Source organism: Ovis aries, chromosome 7 (assembly GCF_016772045.2).
Source record: "Ovis aries strain OAR_USU_Benz2616 breed Rambouillet chromosome 7, ARS-UI_Ramb_v3.0, whole genome shotgun sequence".
In the NCBI taxonomy this organism is placed as follows: Eukaryota; Metazoa; Chordata; class Mammalia; order Artiodactyla; family Bovidae; genus Ovis; species Ovis aries.
Window position 1 is genome coordinate 14,148,839 of NC_056060.1, and position 20,159 is coordinate 14,168,997.

The 20,159-nt window shown below is 39.0% G+C and overlaps 1 protein-coding gene and 1 non-coding gene across 2 annotated transcripts in view; one reads left to right on the forward strand and one right to left on the reverse strand.

Annotated features, from left to right (window-relative positions):
* IQCH (IQ motif containing H) overlaps positions 1–20,159 on the forward strand; it is a 160,236-nt gene that overhangs the window by 2,898 nt on the left and 137,179 nt on the right. The window contains exons 2-3 of the mRNA XM_060418882.1: positions 5,047–5,175; positions 19,625–19,704. Coding sequence (XP_060274865.1) covers positions 5,058–5,175; positions 19,625–19,704 — 198 coding nt within the window. The 5' untranslated portion in view covers positions 5,047–5,057. The remainder of the gene's footprint in view (positions 1–5,046; positions 5,176–19,624; positions 19,705–20,159) is intronic.
* On the reverse strand, positions 18,536–18,626 carry TRNAY-GUA (transfer RNA tyrosine (anticodon GUA)). Its single transcript is given in 2 exon segments — positions 18,536–18,571; positions 18,590–18,626. It is a non-coding gene; the product is annotated as a tRNA-Tyr (tRNA).

The window sequence follows — 20,159 nt, forward strand, 5'->3', positions numbered from 1 at the left end:
CTGTTGGAAGAAATCTCAGATTGAACTTTTAAACTCCTCTATTACTTGCTATCCTGAGGCTAGAAAATCTGTCCACCAGATTTCAACTGTAGGACCTATAAATTTGGGTACATTCCTCTCCTCTAGAGATGCTCCCAATATCCTAAGTTTCTTGGGCCTGCTGGGAAGTGACACTACTTTGCAACTGTAAGGATGGAAATCCTGTAAGCCAGGCCAGTTTTTCTAGAAGGGCTTTGTAGCCTTTGGTTCCATAAAATCAAACTTAGTCCTTTAAATGTAATTTGTTATACCTGATTAACACCATCGTTGTAAAATATGAAATTCCAGGCAAGTTCTTGGTTGCATAAGCAATTTTCCAATTCTATCTTAGTAAAAGAAGAAAAGATTCTTATTGCATCTATGCAAATAGCCCATATTGCCATGAAAAGTAAGGAGGCTCAATGAGCTTCTGAATTTGGGAGGTGAGAAGGAGCTCATCTAAAGTAGTAGAAGTTCAATGTCCTTATTTTCTGGGGGTTTTAGGAATATTCAGTTCCTGTAAGTGCTCATTTCTCTATGTAAGTCAATCAGAACAGAGTTCCTTTGAGATTTACCATCTAATCTATTAATACCACCTGGAGACAATAAACATTCTACATTCATAATGAGAAATAAAGACCTTTCTGAATTACAGATACATAGGCATTCAATGATAAAAGTGAAAGAGGAGAGTGAAAAAGTTGGCTTAAAGCTCAACATTCAGAAAACTAAGATCATGGCATCTGGTCCCATCACTTCATGGGAAATAGATGGGGAAACAGTGGAAACAGTGTCAAACTTTATTTTTGGGGACTCCAAAATCACTGCAGATAGTGATTTCAGCCATGAAATTAAAAGATACTTACTCCTTGGAGGGAAAAAGTTATGACCAACCTAGATAGCTTATTAAAAAGCAGAGATATTGCTTTGCCAACAAAGGTCCGTCTAGTCAAGGCTATGGTTTTTCCAGTGGTCATGTATGGATGTGAGAGTTGGATTGTGAAGAAAGCTGAGTGCTGAAGAATTGATGCTTTTGAACTGTGGTGCTGGAGAAGACTCTTGAGAGTCCCTAGGACTGCAAGGAGATCCAACCAGTCCATCCTAAAGAAGACCAGTCCTAGGTGTTCATTGGAAGGACTGAGGCTGAGGCTGAAACTCCAATACTTTGGCCACCTGATGCAAAAGGTTGACTCATTGGAAAAGACTCTGATGCTGGGAGGGATTGGGGGCAGGAGGAGAAGGGGACGACAGAGGATGAGATGGCTGGATGGCATCACTGACTCGATGCACATGAGTTTGGGTGAACCCCAGGAAATGGTGATGGACAGGGAGGCCTGGCATGCTGTGATTCATGGGGTCACAAGGAGTTGGACACGACTGAGCAACTGAACTGAACTGAACTGAGGCATTCAAAAGAGTTTATAGCTTCCATTCTAGTTTCAGCCACAGATGAAAAATAAACACAGAAGTGTAATGGTCCAGATATCAAGGAGTTATTCTCCTTCCTGGTGGGTATGAAATACCTAGTTGAATTCAGCTCAAAATACACATAGACAAATGGAAGACTACTAACTAACTATATTCTCCATTGTCTCTCATTCAATAAGAAATAAATCTCTGTGAGATCCATTTACAGAAATCACCAAATTCCCGGTCATTGTAGCCACCAACGAGGACTAACTTGTCAGCCACAAATGAACAAGACACAAAATTAATAGGGAGTAATATCAAATTTAGAAAAGCAAGGAACTTCCCTGGTGGTTCAGGGGCTAAGTCCACTCTCTCAATAATACAGGGGGTCCGCATTGAATCCCTGGTCAGGGAACTAGATCCCACATGCCATGCTGCAAGAGTTCAGATGCTGCAACTAAAAGATTCTACATGCCACAACTAAGACCCAGAACAACCAAATAAATAATAAAATAAAAATTAGAAAAATCAGAAAAGACCCAGCAAAGTTCTGTTGCCACTCTGAATTAACTTATGGGTGCCAAGAAAATAAGTGCCTGGCTTGGCTCCCTGTGAGATGTATGTACCATTTCTGGCAATTTCAGGTGAATCTTTTGGTCATCTTGGTGGGAGCTCCAAAATCACTAAAAGGATATATATATTTTTTAAAGTGAAACCATGACTCTTATACAAATATAAAATGAACACATAAAAGATTCTGTTTAACTGATTAATTAAAAAGGAGGGAACCAATAAGATGTAACAATTGATTCAAAGAAGAATTCAAACAGCAGATAAATTTATCAATCAAACATTTAAAAATTAATTTGCAAATGCAGGTAAAACTGAATTTGGGGGTGGAAGAAGTACATTCCCCCTATGTGACAAAATTTATTTGCAGATATATACACAAGAATTATTTGCATTGCTTTCAGCTTTCTATCAACTAACCTTAATCACTGCAGAATTGTAAAATAGACTAATCAAAAACAAAGGTGATTATAGGGTCAGATAATCAAAGTCTCCAGTATTACGATGAAAAGATAACCAGTACTCTCTTTTGCTTATTCCAAAGTCTCAACTTTTTCCTTTTGGTGGTAAATGCACGTGTGTGTTTGTCTAAAATTAAGTGAATTGCTTTAACCGATACTAAAGCAAAGGTTAAAATCATGCTCATATTCTTTGGGATTCTCAGAGAATGACGCTCACTCTAGTGATGAAAATACACTGAATTAGAAGGAGCTCTGTTTTTCACATCTACAAAATAGGCGTAGTTCTTAGACATGAGGTACATTTAGAGGTGGAAAATATTTGTGAGGACAAAGAATTAGTTTTTATATTTTAAAGTAGTTGAATTCTGATGTTATTATAATAAAAACCCAAAATACTAATGTTGAAAAGGGCTTGAAGAGTTGTACTTGGGATCAGTAGATCTTAGGTTTTAATAGTGAAAAAGATTAACTTGGAGTGCTTTTTTAAAATGTAGGTTTCTGGGCCCCAATTCTAGTGGTTCTCAAACTTCAGTGTACATAAATATCTCCTGGAGCCTTCAATTATGCAGATTACCAGGGCTTCGCCTCAGAAATTGGGATAGGGCCCAGGAATATCCATTTTTAATAAAAAATTCTCTCTCCAAATAATCCTGTGGTAAGTAAATTTACCAGGTAGCTCAGTGGTAAAGAATCTGCCAGTCAGTGCAGGTGATGTGGGTTCCATCCCTGGGTTGGGAAGATCTTCTGGAGGACAAAATGACAACCCACTCCATTATTCTTACCTGGAAAATTCCACTGACAGAGGAGCCTGTTGGGGTTACAATCCATGGGGTCACAAAGAATCAGACACAACTGGATGAGCATGGCCGTGCACACACACACGCACACACTCACACAAATGGACTGAAGACTTCTCTTGGAATCATTGTTTTGGAATCACTGTTTAGCTCCCCCATCATTCTTCTGAATTCCTTTAACACTAGACTTTAATATCCTGAATGTGATATAATATAGTCCTTAGGGGTGATAAGGCAAAAGAAAACAGTATTTATCCCTCTTAGGATGTGTGCCAACTTCTTTAGCCTAGTCCAGTTTAGAACACAGTTTTTTTACTTAGATTTCATTGAGACCCAGAGTTCTTTATTTTTCTTCCTATTACCTGACAGCAACAAGAAGCTGAAGCCCTATCACACATCTATGTCAAGTACTCCCTGACTTTCTGGCTTCAATATGATGCATGCGTACAAAGTCTCTTCAGTCGTGTTCAACTCTTTGCAGCCTGGACTATAGCCTTCCAGGCCCTTCTGTCCATGGGATTCTCCAGGCAAGAATACTGGAGGTTGCCATGCCTTCCTCTGGGGGATCTTCCCAACTCAGGGATCAAACCTGCATCTCTTTGGTTCCTTTTATTGGGACCACTTTACCACTAGCACCACCTCACATTAAGTTGCCCCTTAATGTGAGTTTTGCCCCCGACAGCAGGCTTTGCTCAGATATTCATTTACTCATTGAAGTAAAAACAATGTCTCCTGTCCTTGAAAAACCGTGGCACTGGTCATATTGACACATGTGGTCATGTATGGATGTTGAGAGTTGGACTGTGAAGAAGGCTGAGCGCTGAAGAATTGATGCTTTTGAACTGTGGTGTTGGAGAAGACTCTTGAGAGTCCCTTGGACTGCAAGGAGATCCAACCAGTCCATTCTGAAGGAGATCAGCCCTGGGATTTCTTTGGAAGGAATGATGCTAAAGCTGAAACTCCAGTACTTTGGCCACCTCACGTGAAGAGTTGACTCACTGGAAAAGACTCTGATGCTGGGAGGGATTGGGGGCAGGAAGAGAAGGGGATGACAGAGGATGAGATGGCTGGATGGCATCATGGACTCGATGGACGTGAGTCTGAGTGAACTCCGGGAGTTGGTGATGGACAGGGAGGCCTGGCATGCTGCAATTCATGGGGTCGCAAAGAGTTGGACATGACTGAGCGACTGAACTGAACTGAACTGATGAGATCTAGGAATTGTAAATTAGTTGCAGTAATACTACCCATGTTGCCCAGTTACACTAAAACAATCTATTTGGGCATTCACATCTTTTGGTAATATGAGAAATGTCTAAAAGGAACTCTTTTTAAAAAAATGAAATGTAACTCATTATAACAACAGAAATGCGATTTCAAGCACACAGATTTTCTTTCTTTCAGAACCAAAGATCTCCTTAATTATGGACTGTGTACCTGATTCCTCTGAATTTAAAAAGAATACCAATATTAGTAATAATTGAAAATGCCATGATGTATAAAGAAGTTTTTGTTTGCATTGGAAGTATATTTCTATCTTGAAATTACCATAGTACAAGTTTATTTCAAAATACCACTATTAGAAATGCCATCTTTTTTCCTTCGGTTGTTAGAAAAATAGATAGGACACATACTATGGCTATTTTTTCATGCAAAGGATTGAGGCACTAAATGTACTCTCACAAATAAACTAATCAATAGAGAAAGTTAAAATTTGTGAAATTTATAGAGTTCAGACTTTGTGGAAGTCCTTGAAATTAAACTCATATTCCCCTAACCTTCCTTTTTAGGGGTTTTAAGTATGATAGAACGAGGATTGATTCCACCAGCAGCAAAAATTACCTTTCAGAATCCACCTATTATACCCAGAGCGGCTCCTCTGCATCGCTTTCATGAAGGACGTAAGATTTTGGCTACCGGTAAGACATGCTTCTTAGTTGGGGATAGACAGAAATTACCAAAAGCTACTCTTCTAGTATCCAACTTTTATCTTCAGTAATAGGACAGACTTAAACTTGTAATGGTTCTGAGTTGCAGTTTACTGAATAAAGCAACTTTAGTCTTTTTGTGAAATGCCTACTTAGGGCCTGTGTTTTCTATGTATGAGAAAGTTGGTATTTTTAAGGGATTTGCAGCTTGGTTGGGAAAATAAGACAGATATAATAAAAAAATTAATAACAATACATAGCATTACACACTAAAAACCAAATGGGTGTTAAAGTCTAGTACTGTGAGTATTCAGAATGATTACTGAGAGGTGAAACATTAGAAGACTTCAAAGAGGAGGCTGGCTAAAATAGGAGAAAAGCACCCACCTAGGTATCTACTAAGTGGTTGCAGAACCTCAGGCAAGTCATTTACTTTCTCAGGGCCTCAGCTTTGTCGGTTATAAAATGAGGGTTTTTGGCTAATAAATTCATCTGCTCAATAAGTATTTGTTGAATGTTTGCTTTATCCAAGGTAGTTGGGGATTTGACAGAGAAAATAAGTCAATCATATGTATTCTTGTGGTGCTTACATTCTAGTAGAAGATATAGATAATAATCAGGTAAGTAAATGAGAATTTAAGCTAAGGACAAGTGCTAGAAATAAAATAACATGGACTGAGAATGATAAAATGAAGTGATTACTTTGTTTGGGAGGGAAGGGTCAGGGAATGTATCTTGGAAGATGTTGAGATCCAAATGATGAGAAGGACCCAGTCATGTAAAGATCTAGGGAAGAGTATTTCAGATGTAGGACAGCATTGGCATAATGGCCAAGGGGATTAAGGAGGGAGTAAGCAAGAATGCTAATGGGGCTGGAAGGCCAAGAGAAGGAAGAGATAATGTTGGAGAGGTAGAGAAGACTGGAATGATGTAGGGTAGGACAGAGACCACAAGTTGTCTTCAAGGTTGATTCTTCCCTACTTCCACAGTAATTGAGTCATGGGTGGGCACATGTCAGCTTGACCAGAGACATTTCTAGTCTTCCTTTCAGCTAGCTGAACTTGGAAACTTCCTTCCAGGTTCTGGACAATGAGAATGTAAGCAGAAAGGGAAAGGGAAACGTCTGGGTATGGTTTCTTCTTTTCATTTTTCTATCTCTGACTAGCTGGGATGAAGATATATATGATGGGCAAGCACTTTGGAGTCAAAAATGGAACTCCAGGTTCAGTCTGGCCAAGATACCCTGCCCACCTAGGACTCTTCCTTTCAACCTTTGTGTGAAAGAGAAATAAACTCTTAATTTGTTTAAGCCATTTAGTATGTCTTAAGATCTTTCTTTTTAAAAGCCTTACACTGTAGCAGAACCAGCAAGGCATCCTTTCAAATCATGATGAGGAATTGGATTCAATCCTAATTACAGTGAGAAATCACTGAAAAGTTTAAACAGGAGGATGAGGTGATCTGATTTATATCTTAATAAGACCATGATGAGTGCTTTACAGATAATGAGTCATACAGGAACATGAGTAGAACCAAGAAGACTAGTTAAAAGACTGTTTTAGTAAACCAGGTGAGAAATGACGGTGAATTTAAGGAGGATGGTATCAGTGGATATGAGGAGAAGTAAACAAATTCACATTATATTTTATTTTAGAGGTAGAGCCATGAGGAATGACAGAAAGAAATGAAGAATGGCGGACAGATAGGAGTGAGGAAAAGAGAGGCATCAGGGATGAATATGTATGAATGAATATGGATGAACATACCCCAATTTTGTATCCATTCTACTGTTGATGGGAATTTCAGTGGTTTGTACCATAGAGCTATTAGGGGTAATACCACTATGAACATTCTTGTATATGTCTTTTAATGTAAATATATATATACACCCTGCTGTTGGATACATATCAAAAAGAATTGCTGAGGCATGGGGTAAACATATGCTCAGATTTAGCAGATAACACCAAATGGCTTTGCAAGGTGTTTATACTGATTTATTTTCTTACTAGCAGTATATGATAATTCCAAATGATATATATCTTTGTCAACACTTGATATTTTCTTTTCTTTGTTTATTGCTTTGCCACCCTGAAGATTGTTGTGGTTTATCTTTGTGGGTTTAATTTCTATTTCCCTGATGACCAATAAAGTTAAAGAGTTTGTGGGGTTTTTTTTTCATATGTGTATTGCTCATTTGAGTATCTTCTTTTGTAAACTGACTTGAAATGTCAACATTTTTTAAAATGGGTTGTTTTTCTTTGTTATTTATAGTATTATGCATGTATCCTGGATTCTAATCTGTTATCAGTTATAGGGGACTGGAATGCAAAAGTAGGAAGTCAAGAAACACCTGGAGTAACAGGCAAATTTGGCCTTGGAATACGGAATGAAGCAGGGCAAAGGCTAGTAGAGTTTTCCCAAGAGAACGCACTGGTCATAGCAAACATTCTCTTCCAACAACACGAGAGAAGACGCTACACATGGACATCACCAGATGGTCAACACCGAAATCAGATTGATTATATTCTTTGCAGCTAAAGATAGAGAAGTCCTATACAGTCAGCAAAAAGAAGGCCAGGAGCTGACTGTGGCTCAGATCATGAACTCCTTATTGCCAAATTCAGACTTAAATTGAAGTAGGGAAAACCACTAGACCATTCATGTATGACCAAAATCAAATCCCTAACGATTATACAGTGGAAGTGAGAAATAGATTCAGGGGATTAGATCTGATAAGCAGAGTGCTTGATGAACTATGGACAGAGGTTTGTGACATTGTACAGGAGACAGGGAGCAAGTCCATTCCCAAGGAAAAGAAATGCAAAAAGGCAAAATGGTTGTCTGAGGAGGCCTTAAAGTAGCTGTGAAAAGAAGAGAAGCAAAAAGCAAAGGAGAAAAGGAAAGATATACCCATCTGAATGCAGAGTTCCAAAGAATATCAAGGAGAGCTAAGAAAGCCTTCCTCAGTGATCAGTGCAAAGAAATAGAGGAAAACAGCAGAATGGGAAAGACTAGAGATCTCTTCAAGAAAATTAGAGATACTAAGGGAACATTTCATGCAAAGATGGGCTCAATATAGGACAGAAATTATATGGACCTAACAGAAGCAGAAGATATTAAGAAGAGGTGGCAAGAATACACAGAAGAAGTGTACAAAAAGATCTTCACGACCCAGGTAATCACTATGGTGTGATCATTCACCTAGAGCCAGACATCCTGGAATGTGAAGTCAAGTGAGCCTTAGGAAGCATCACTGCTAACAAAGCTAGTAGAAGTGATGGAATTCCAGTTGAGCTATTTCAAATCCTCAAAGATAATTCTGTGAAAGGGCTGTAATCAATATGCCAGCAAATTTGGAAAACTCAGCAGTGGCCACAGGACTGGAAAAGGTCAGTTTTATTCTAATCCCAAAGAAAGGCAATGCCAAAGAATGCTCAAACTACCACAAAATTGCACTCATCTCACACGCTAGTCGGACACAACTGAGTGAGTTCACTTTCACTTTTCGCTTTCCTGCATTGGAGAAGGAAATGGCAGCCTGCTCCAGTGTTCTTACCTGGAGAATCCCAGCGACGGGGGAGCCTGATGGGCTGTCTATGGGGTTGCACAGAGTCGGACATGACTGAAGCAACTTAGTAGCACCAGCACCAGCAGCACACACTAGTAAAGTAATGCTCAAAATTCTCCAAGCCAGGCTTCAGCAATATGTGAACTGTGAACTTCCAGATGTTCAAGCTGGTTTTAGAAAAGGCAGAGAAACCAGACATCAAATTGCCAACATCCGTTGGATCATAAAAAAAGCAAGAGAATTGCAGAAAAACATCTATTTCCGCTTTATTGACTATGCCAAAGCCTTTGACTGTGTGGATCACAATAAACTGTGGAAAATTCTGAGAGAGATGGGAATACCAGACTACCTGACCTGCCTCTTGAGAATTCTGTATGCAGGTCAGGAAGCAACAGTTAGAACTGGACATGAAACAACAGACTGGTTCCAAATAAGAAAAAGAACATGTCAAGGCTGTATATTGCCACCCTGCTTATTTAACTTTTATGCAGAGTACATCATGAGAAATGCTCGGCTGGATGAAACACAAGCTGGAATCAAATAACCACAGATATGCAGATGACACTACTCTTATGGCAGAAAGTGATGAAGAACTAAAGAGTCTCTTGATGAAAGTGAAAGTGGAGAGTGAAAAAGTTGGCTTAAAGCTCAACATTCAGAAAACGAAGCTCCAGTCAATCACTTCTTGGGAAATAGATGGGGAAAAAGTGGAAACAGTGTCAGACTTTATTTTTTGGGCTCCAGAATCACTGCAGATGTTGACTGTAGCCATGAAATTAAAAAACACATACTCCTTGGAAGAAAAGTTATAACCAACCTAGACAACATTTTAAAAAGCAGAGACATTACTTTGCCAACAAAAGTCTGACTTCAAAGCTATGGTTTTTCCAGCGGTCATGTATGGATGTGAGAGTTGGACTGTGAAGAAAGTTGAGTGCTGAAGAAGTGATGCTTTTGAGCTATGGTGTTGGAGAAGACTCTTTAGAGTACCTTGGACTGCAAGGAGATCCAACCAGTCCATCCTAAAGGAAATCAGTCCTGAATATGCATTGAAAGGACTGATGTTGAAGCTGAAACTCCAATAATTTGGCCACCTGATGAGAACAGCTGATTCATTGGAAAGAGACCCTGATGCTGGGAAAGACTGAAGGCAGAAGGAGAAGCGTCAACAGAGGATGAGATGGTTGGATGGCATCACCGACTCAATGGGCATGAGTTTCAGTAAACTCCGGGAGTTCGTGACGGACAGGGAGGCCTGGCGTGCTGCAGTCCATGGGATCACAAAGAGTCAGACACGACTGAGGGACTGAACTGAACTGAACTGATATTATGAAAAATTTTTTCTACTCTGTGGCTTGGCATTTCATTATCTTACTGGTGTCTTTGTTTTTAACTAAAATTTTAAATTTATTAATTTTAGGAAAAGTTTGGCTCTGCTGAGTCTCTTCTGCTGTGTGAGGGCTTTCTTTAGTTGCAGTGCACTGGCTTCTCACTGTGGTGGCTTCTCTTGAGGCAGAGCAGAGGTTCTGGAAGGCACGGGCTTCAGTAGTTGTGGACACAGGCTCAGCAGTTGCGGCACACGGGCTTAGTTGCCCTGCAGTATGTGGGATCTTCCCAGATTAGGGATCAAACTGGTGTCCTGTGTATTGGCAGGTGGATTCTTTACCACCAGACCACCAGGAAAGTCCTGTTTTTAACTGAACTTTTGATTTTGAGATAATTGTAGATTCACATGCAATTGTAAGTAATAATACAGGCAGATCCTTTGCACTCTTAACTCAGTTTCCCCATAGTAGCATGTTGCCAAACTACAGTACAATATGGCAGCTGAAATATTGATACAGCGAAGATGTAGAACATTTCCTCTAGCTCATGGATTCCTCGTGTTATCTGCTAATAGCCATAGGCACGCCCCTCCCACCCCCCACTCCTTTAAACCCTGGCAACAACTAATCTGTTCTCTATTTCTGGAATTTTATCATTTCAAATATGTTAGATAAATGGACTCTTCCAGCATGTAACCTTTTGGAATTGTCTTTTTCACTCAACATAACTCTTTGAAGATTTAATGCAGGTTGTTGCTTATATCAGTAGTTTATTCCTTTTTGTTGCTGACTAGTAACCCACAGTATGAGACTACCACAACTGTTAAACTGTTCACCTGTTAAAGGATGTATGGGTTGTCTCCAGCTTTTGGTGATTATGAATAAAGTTGCTGTAAACCTTTGTGTACAGCTTTTTATATGAACCTGCATTGTCATTTCTTTAGGACAAATTTCCAGGAGCATAATTGCTGGATCTCATGGTAGTTGCGTGCTTATTTCCTCCACATACATTTAGAGCTACATCAGACAGTGTTATGATTTCTATTTCAAACATCAAATATAACTTATAAAACTCAAGAAGAAAAAGGAAGTCCAGTGTTTTTACCCATATTTTTGCTTTACTGTGTTTTCTTCTTTTCGGATGTTCCAAAATTCTTTCTTTAATCATTTTCAATCTATTTAGAGTATTTAGCCACTGTTTAGGGTCTGAGTAAATAATATTGCTCCTTAAGAGTAATATTGCATAGGAACCTGGAATGTTAGGTCCATGAATCAAGGCAAATTGAAAGTGGTCAAACAGGAGATGTCAAGAGTGAACATCGACACTTCAGGAATCAGCAAACTAAAATGGACTGGAATGGGTGAATTTAATTCAGATGACCATTACATCTACTACTGTGGGCAGGAATCCCTTAGAAGAAATGAATTAGCCGTCATAGTCAGCAAAAGAGTCCAAAATGCAGTACTTGGATGCAATCTCAAAAACAACAGAATGATCTCTGTTCGTTTCTAAGGCTAACCATTCAATATCACAGTAATCCAAGTCTATGCCCCAACCAATAATACTGAAGAAGCTGAAGTTGAACGGTTCTATGAAGACCTACAAGACCTTCTAGAACTAACACACAAAAAAGATGTCCTTTTCATTATAGGGGCTGGAACGCAAAAGTACGGAATCAAGAAATACTTGGAGTAACAGGCAAATTTGGCCTTGGAGTATAAAATGAAGCAGGGCAAAGGCTAACAGAATTTTACCAAGAGAACACACTGGTCATAGCAAACACTCTCTTCCAACAACACAAGAGAAGACGCTACACATGGACATCACCAGATGGTCAACACCGAAATCAGATTGATTATATGCTTTGCAGCTAAAGATAGAGAAGTCCTATACAGTCAGCAAAAACAAGACTGGGAGCTGACTGTGGCTCAGACCATGAACTCCTTATTGCCAAATTCAGACTTAAATTGAAGTAGGTAGGGAAAACCACTAGACCATTCAGGTATAACCAAATCAGATCCCTTGTGATTATACAGTGGAAATGAGAAATAGATTCAAGGGATTAGATCTGATAGACAGAGTGCTTAGTGAACTATGGACAGAGGTTTGTGACATTGTACAGGAGACAGGGAGCAAGCCCATCCCCAAGGAAAAGAAATGCAAAAAGGCAAAATGGTTGTCTGAGGAGGCCTCAAAATAGCTGTGAAAAGAAGAGAAGCAAAAAGCAAAGGAGAAAAGGAAAGATATACCTATTTGAATGCAGAGTTCCAAAGAATAGCAAGGAGAGATAAGAAGGCCTTCCTGAGCAAGCATTGTAAAGAAATAGAGGAAAACAATAGAATGGGAAAGTCTAAAGGTATCTTCAAGAAAATTAGAGATACTAAGGGAACATTTCATGCAAAGATGGGCACAATAAAGGACAGAAATGGTCTGGACCTAACAGAAGCAGAAGATATTAAGAGGTGGCAAGAATACACAGAAGAAGTGTACAAAAACGATCTTCACGACCCAGATTGTTGAAGCCAGGCTTCAACAGTACATGAACCGTGAACTTCCATATCAAGCTGGATTTAGAAAAGGCAGAGGAACCAGAGATCAAATTGCCAACATCCGTTGGATCAACAAAAAAGCAAGAGAGTTCCAGGAATACATATATTTTTGCTTTATTGACTCTGTCAAAGCTTTTGTGTGGACCACAACAAACTCTGGAAAATTCTTATAGAGATAGGAGTACCAGACCACCTGACCTGCCTGCCTCTTGAGAAATCTGTATGCAGGTCAGGAAGCAACAGTTAGAACTGGACATGGAACAACAGACTGGTTCTAAATAGGGAAAGCAGTATGTCAAGGCTGTATATTGTTATCCTGCTTATTTAACTTATATGCAGAGTACATCATGAGAAACGCTGGGCTGGATGAAGCACAAGCTGGAATCAAGATTGCTGGGAGAAATATCAATAACCTCAGATGTGCAGATGACACCACCCTTATGGCAGAAAGTGAAGAAGAACTAAAGAGCCTCTTGATGAAAGTGAAAGAGGAGAGTGAAAAAGTTGGCTTAAAGTTCAACATTCAGAAAACTAAGATCATGGTATCTGGTCCCATCACTTCATGGCAAATAGATGGGTAAACAGTGGAAACAGTGACATACTTTATTTTTTTGTGTTCCAAAATCACTGCAGATGGTTACTGCAGCCATGAAATTAAAAGATGCTTACTCCTTTAAAGAAAAGTTATGACCAAGCTAGACAACCTGTTAAAACACAGAGACTTACTCTGCTGACAAAAGTTCGACTAGTCAAAGCTGTGGTTTTTCCAGTAGTCATATGCAGATGTGAGAGTTGGACTATAAGAAAGCTGAGCACCCAAGAGTTGACACTTTTGAACTGTGATGTTGGAGAAGACTCTTGAAAGTCCCTTGGACTGCAAGGAGATCCAAACAGTCCATCCGAAAGGAAATCACTCATGAACGTTCATTGGAAGGACTGATGTTGAAGCTGAAACTCCAATATTTGGCCACATGATGCGAAGAACTGACTCATTTGAAAAGACCCTGATGTTGGGAAAACGTGAAGGCAGAAGGAGAAGGGGACGACAGAGGATGAGATGGTTGGACGGCATCACTGACTCGATAGACATGAGTTTGAGCAAGTTCCAGGGTTGGTGATGGACAGGGTGGCCTGGCATGCTGCAGTCCATGGGGTCACAAAGAATCGGCCACGACTGAGCGATTGAACTGAACTGAGGGTCAGAGTACTAGTGATAAATTATCTTCATTTTTCTTCATCTTAGACTGTCTTGATTTCTCCTTTATTTCCTAAAGGATATTTTCACTAGCTTTAGGATTCTGTGTTGACAGTGCTTTTCTTACAGCATTTAAAAAAACTTTGTGCCACTTCCTTTCTCTTCCATGGTTTCTGATGAGAAATCCACTGTCCTTTTTTTTTTTTTTCTGCCATAGGTAGGTAAGGTGTTGCTTTTTTTCTCCTGTTTCCAAGATTTTTCTCTGTCTTTAGTTTTTATGAAGCCTTGACCATATCTTAAAGTGGATTTCTTTGGTTTTATCTTGTTTGGGATTGGCTCACCTTCTATAGAGTTGAGTGTTTTGCCAAATTTGGGAGGTTTTCAGCCATTATTTTTTTGAGTACTTTTTTTTTTTTTCAGCTTTGCCTCTCTTTATAGGCTACATGATACAAATGTTAGATCTCTTGGTAGAATCCCACAGGTCCTTGAGGCTCTGTTCATTTCCCCGCCCCGCCCCGTCTCTTTTCTCTCCATTGTTCAGATTGGGTAATTTCTATTTTTCTGTCTTCTAGTTCACTGATTTGCCTGTCCTCTACATTCTGCTGTTGAGCCATCCGCTGAATTTTGTATTTAGATGACTGTATTTTTCTGTTCCAGAATTTCAATTTGTTAAAAAAAAAATGTACACTTAAAAATGGTTAAGATGATAAATGTGTGGTGTGTTTTTTTTTTTTTTGGCTGCACTGCACAGCTGTGGGATTTTAGTTCCTGGACCATGGATTGAACCCAGCCCATGGCAGTGAAACCACCGAATCCTAACCACTGAAACACCAGGGAATTCCTTGTTATGTGTACTTTAACAGAATTAAAAATTCACTTTGGTTCCTCCTTACATATTCTGCTTTCTTTGTGGAGACTTTCTATTTCTTTGCTGAGATTTTATATTCTTTCATTTGTTTCATGCATTTCTGTAATTGCTTGCGGATCATTTTTATGATGGTTGCTTTAAAATTTTTGTCAGGTAATTTTAAGCTCTCAGTGTTGGTATCTATTCCTTGTCTTTTTTCATTCAGTTCCTGGTTCTTGGTATGGTGAGTGATCCTCAATAGAAACTTTGTCATTGTGGATATTGTAAGACTCTGGTTCTTATTTAAATCTGTTTTAGCTGGTTCCCCTGATACCCCCTGTTAATTCTCTATGCCCTTGAGAAATAAGCCAAATTAGCTACAATATATCATCCTGTGTATGCATTGCTGGATTTCATTTGCTAATATTCTGTTTACCGTTGTTCAGGGGTAAGGTTGTCCTAAATTTTTCCTTTCCTATGTTTTCCTTTGGATTTAGTAGCCTGGTGAGCTTTGCCTCAGTGAGTGGAAAAATGTCTATTCAGGTCCTTTGCTCATTTAAAACTTAGAGTTATTTGTTTTTTTGCTGTTAAGTTGCATGAGTTTCTGCTGTGTATTATATATATATATATATATATGTATATTTATCATCACAATGTACACTTTAAATATGTTATAATTTCTTTTTTCAATTATCCTTCAATAAGGCTATAATTTAAAAAAATAGAAGGAACAAATAAATAATATGAAAATGAAAAAATGCAGAAACTGCAGATAGATATTTAAAAATAATATGATAACAATGTCAATACATTTAAAAAAATGAAAATTTTCCTAGAAAAATCTAAATTACTTAAGTTAATTCAAGAAAAAAATAGGAAACTTAAAGAAAACAATACCGTTAGAAAATTTGACTTGATAGGTAAAAATATCTGTCTTACAGATGGACATGTGCATACTTGCACACACACACACACACACACACACAAACATAGCAAACAACGAAGGCCTCAGGTCTTTTATAGGCAAGCTTTACCAGTTTTAAAGATCAGGTAATTCTTATATTAAATGCCATAGTGAAACAAAAGAAGGTGAGCTTGCCAGCTGATTTTATGAAGCTACTATAACTTTGGTACCAAAACTAGATGAGGACAGTGCAAGAAAAAATGTCTAAATCAATCTTAGGAACATAAAAAATAACATTCTAAATACAGGTTAGCAGTATGACTATAACGTGTAAAATATATAACCAGCAGGAAACTGCTGTGTAACATAGGGAGCCCAGCCTGATGCTCCGTGACAGCCTAGAAGAGTGAAATGTGGGGGGAGGGGGACTCGAGAGGGAGGGAGTATGTACAACCAGCATAAAAGCCCGATTCATATCGATGTATGGTAGAGACCGCCACAACACTGTAAAGCAAGTATCATCCAAAAATAAAAAGGTAGCAGTATGTTTTTACATTCATCATAATCAAGGATGGATATGTGGCAGATTCAACATTAGAAAAATCAAACAATATAGTTCAGCACATTAACAGATTAATAAAGAAAAAACTCTATGATCATCTTAATACACATCAGTTTAAAAATCGTAAAACACAATTCAACATTAATAATAAGAGAAAATCTTCCGGGCAGAAAAGAAGTAGAAGAGAATTTTCTGAACTTGATTGTTGTCTTCAACCGAAAGCCCAAAGCAAACAGTGTTCTTAGTAGGGAGGCTTTAGAAGTATTCTGTTGGTATTTCATTAAAAGCAGAGACAGTTCAAGGATGACCACTGCTGCCCTCAGTCTTACTGCCGTCACTGTTGGACATTGTCCCTGAGACCCTGGCACGTGCAATAAGAGGAAGTGTGGTATGGAGCGAAGGAACAGGAGGGAAGGGTACCCATCAGGCATGTATGTGACTGCAACTATCAGAAACCCTATCTAGCAGGGCTTAAACAGTGAGTTCATTTGTCTCGTAAGGAATCAGGAAGTAGGGAAACTAGCGATGATGGTGCTTATACACAGCGTTGTAACAACTCTCTTTCTGCTTTACCTTCTTTAGCTTTCATTCATCCACCTCACAGCTCTAAGATGACTCCTGCAGATTTGTGCCTTAACATGCTCATTCCAGGCAGGAAGAGGGGGAAATAGTAGCACCAGTCTCTTCCCAGAAGCCCTTGAACGGGCCTCTCTTCACTTCTCACTGGTCACACGGCCACTGTTAAAGACAAGAAAGGCTGAAAGTGAATGTGCAAGTGTAAGATTAGGATTAGTATTAGGATTGGGAACATAAATGAAATACTTAGTATTATTGATTATGCTTGGTCTAATCCATTCATGAAATTCTGTTCTTTGAAATATATTTAATATCTGGGGCTCACTTAAAATATGACTTGTTGTTTATCTAAAATTTAAATTTAACTGCATACCCTTTAAAAAAAAATTGTTTTCCTTAATCTGGAAACCCTAGAAGCTGGGGATGTTGATACCCTGAAAAAAAGTTGAGGTTCTAAAATTAGCAAGGAAAAAAGTGAGATGGCTTCTTGGGAAGCACATAACAATAAATTGCTACCATAAGAATCATACAAATATTTCCAGAAAGACAAGATCTTTTTTTTCCCCCCCGACATTGAGGCTAAATTTACCCTACAGATTTTTTCAGAATGGAAGCTGAGTAGCAAAATAGGCAGTGTCTTAGGATGCAGACATTCATCAAATGCATGTATCCCATAAAGTTCAAGGCCATATGAAGTTATAAATTTAATGATAGTATTTCTGCAGGTAACAAAGAAAAACCTCCAAAAATTTTTTTAGAGATAACCATTAACCATGGATTATCCATGTGAAATTGCAATCATATCTTTATCCTACCAAATTTCAGTGAAATTTTAATAAATTCCTTTAAAAAGGAATTAATAAATTTAATAAATTCCTTTAAAAATTATGCCCACTTCACAACTACTATTTTGTTTCATCATGGTAATTTAGCAATAAGTCTCATTTGTCTGCAGGAACCTGAAAGTTAAACAAAAAGTATACTGAAGTTGCAGATAATAGGAAAAACAGGCTTTATGGGTGGATCTGAATTCATACTATCCTCAGTATTCAGTGTGAACTGACCTTCAAAGTTAGTGAGCCAAGTTCAAGTGGAAACTGGGTGGGAGAGCACAGAAGTCAAGGCAAAAACTTGTAGGATGAAAATGGTGTCTTCACACACTACAGTCGTCCCTCTGTGTCCACAGGGGATTTTTGGTTCCAGGACCTGCCATGGGATACCAAAATCTGTAGATGCTCAAGTGTCTTCTATAAAACGGCATTGCACAGTTGGCCCTATTTATATCTGGGTTCTGTGTCTGTGGATTCAGCCAACCTCGGATAGAAATTGGTTGAATCTGTGATGCAGAATCCATTGTATAGCCAGTTGTATGGCCAATTGCCTAACCTTGGGGAAGGTGGTGGGCAGTCTCACAGTATAGGAGGATCGCTGGAAGCAGAAAAACCAGAAAGGTGGTAAAATAGGGTTTGTCCAACGCAAAGTCTTTTGTGGAGGTGATCTCTAGTGCTCAGACAGTGGAATTCCTGCTACTTTTTAGGAGATGGCTGCAGACATTCCCTGCAGCCTACTTGAGGCAGTGTGAGAGAACCGAGTGCTCAAAGTGGAATTCTACACTGTATATGGATATGCTGTATTTAAAGAAAGTGAAAGTTGCTCAGTCGTGTCCAACTCTGCAACACTATGAAATTCTCTAGGCCAGAATACTGGAGTGGGTAGCCTATCCCTTCTCCAGGGGATCTTCCCAACCCAGGAATCAAACCAGGGTCTCCTGCATTGCAGGTGGATTCTTTACCTGAGCTATCAGGGAAGCCAACGTTTATTACCTCCTTTGAGCTGGAATCAAACCAGCGACCTAAGGATGACAGCAGCTTATCACCTTTACAGTCCTCTGCTCTACCAGCTGAGCTATCGAAGGGTGCTGACATTTGAAGAGTACCTGTTAATTCTTTCTAAGATTGTTGTTAGAGAACTGACAGAAAAGGGGTGGACTAAGGAAATGAGTAGAAAGAAGCCTCACTTCTTTGACTCAATTAACTATATAAATAAATTGTTTGTTCTCTTTCTTAAAAAGAGCAGTGTAAGGATTTTTCTCGCCTGAGAATGTCAGATTTGAGCTGTTTTGTAAAAGCAGCTGTCTTTGCTGAGACCCTAGCACGTGCAATAAGAGAAAGCATGGTATAGAGAGGTATATATAGTTGCCTGTCAGGCAACAGGAGAGATTCCATTTCTCTCACAAGCATTATCTAGCATGTAGGCTTACCTCCACTATGGACTAGATGTGTTCTCCAAAAGTTGTTGCTTATAGATTTATTCCAAAAACAATCTTTACTTGTGTTTCTCACTTGCTTTATTTACCCCAAGCCTCTTAAATTCTTTAGAATTGTCTTTTAAATGATTATACATTACAATAGTCCATCCTATATATAGTTACTGGAAAAGGAAATGGCAACCCATTCCAGTATTCTTGCCTGGAGAATCCCATGGACAGAGGAAACTGGCAGGCTATGGGGTCACAAGAGTCGGACACGACTTAGCGACTAACCCAACCATCCTGTACCTTTAGACCGAACTTGGGAATACAGCTATTAAAAGAAATCTTAGAGTGAAACATTTATAAGACAAAGATAACTTTCCAAATTGCTTTCTTTAAAAATGTGCCTCTTTCTCTAATAAGTTTGCATAGGGGAGTTGACCTTATATTCTGATGGAACTGTGGCTCTTCTATGCTCTTTGCTTTCCTTTTGAAGCCAGTGATCACAAATGTTTCATTGAATTGATACAAGAATGACTGGTAGTGAACAGTGAATCGGTGACAGAGCCAGCTGACTTTTAAGGTGCAAACCCAACAGCATCAACCCAATGAATCAGTCTCTCTTTTCGGAAGAGGTAACGCTTCTTCATCTCTGTCCACAGCCCCGTTTGCTGCACCCCAGAGAACAGAGTCAATTCCAGAGGAAATGAAGCCTCTCTCTCTCAAGAGACAGAGATCAAAGGTATTCATACTCCTAACTAATAAAATAAAATTGTTCTAATTTACAATATCCTCAGTGAGATTTTTGGTAATATGCGCATGTTATAGAGTTGTATGTTTCTCATAAAACTAAATATTATTTCTGCTGCTGCTGGGATGCATTTGATTTTAAAAGGGAAGATTGTTCTGCAAGTAAACTCTACCATGACAATATCAGTAGGATCTAAAAATTCAATCATGTTCCATTGTTTCTAGACTAACTGACTCAGTTCATCTCTACTGCTATCTGGTCAAGGGCCCAGGAGTCTGGAATACAAAGCTTTACATACAAATTTGTGTTCCATGGGGTATATTATTGTGTGCTGTGTGCTGTAGGTACTGTGCTTAGTAACTCAGTCATGTCCGACTCTGAGACCCCATGGATTGTAGCCCACCAGGCTCCTCAGTCCATGAAGATTCTCCAAACAAGAATACTGG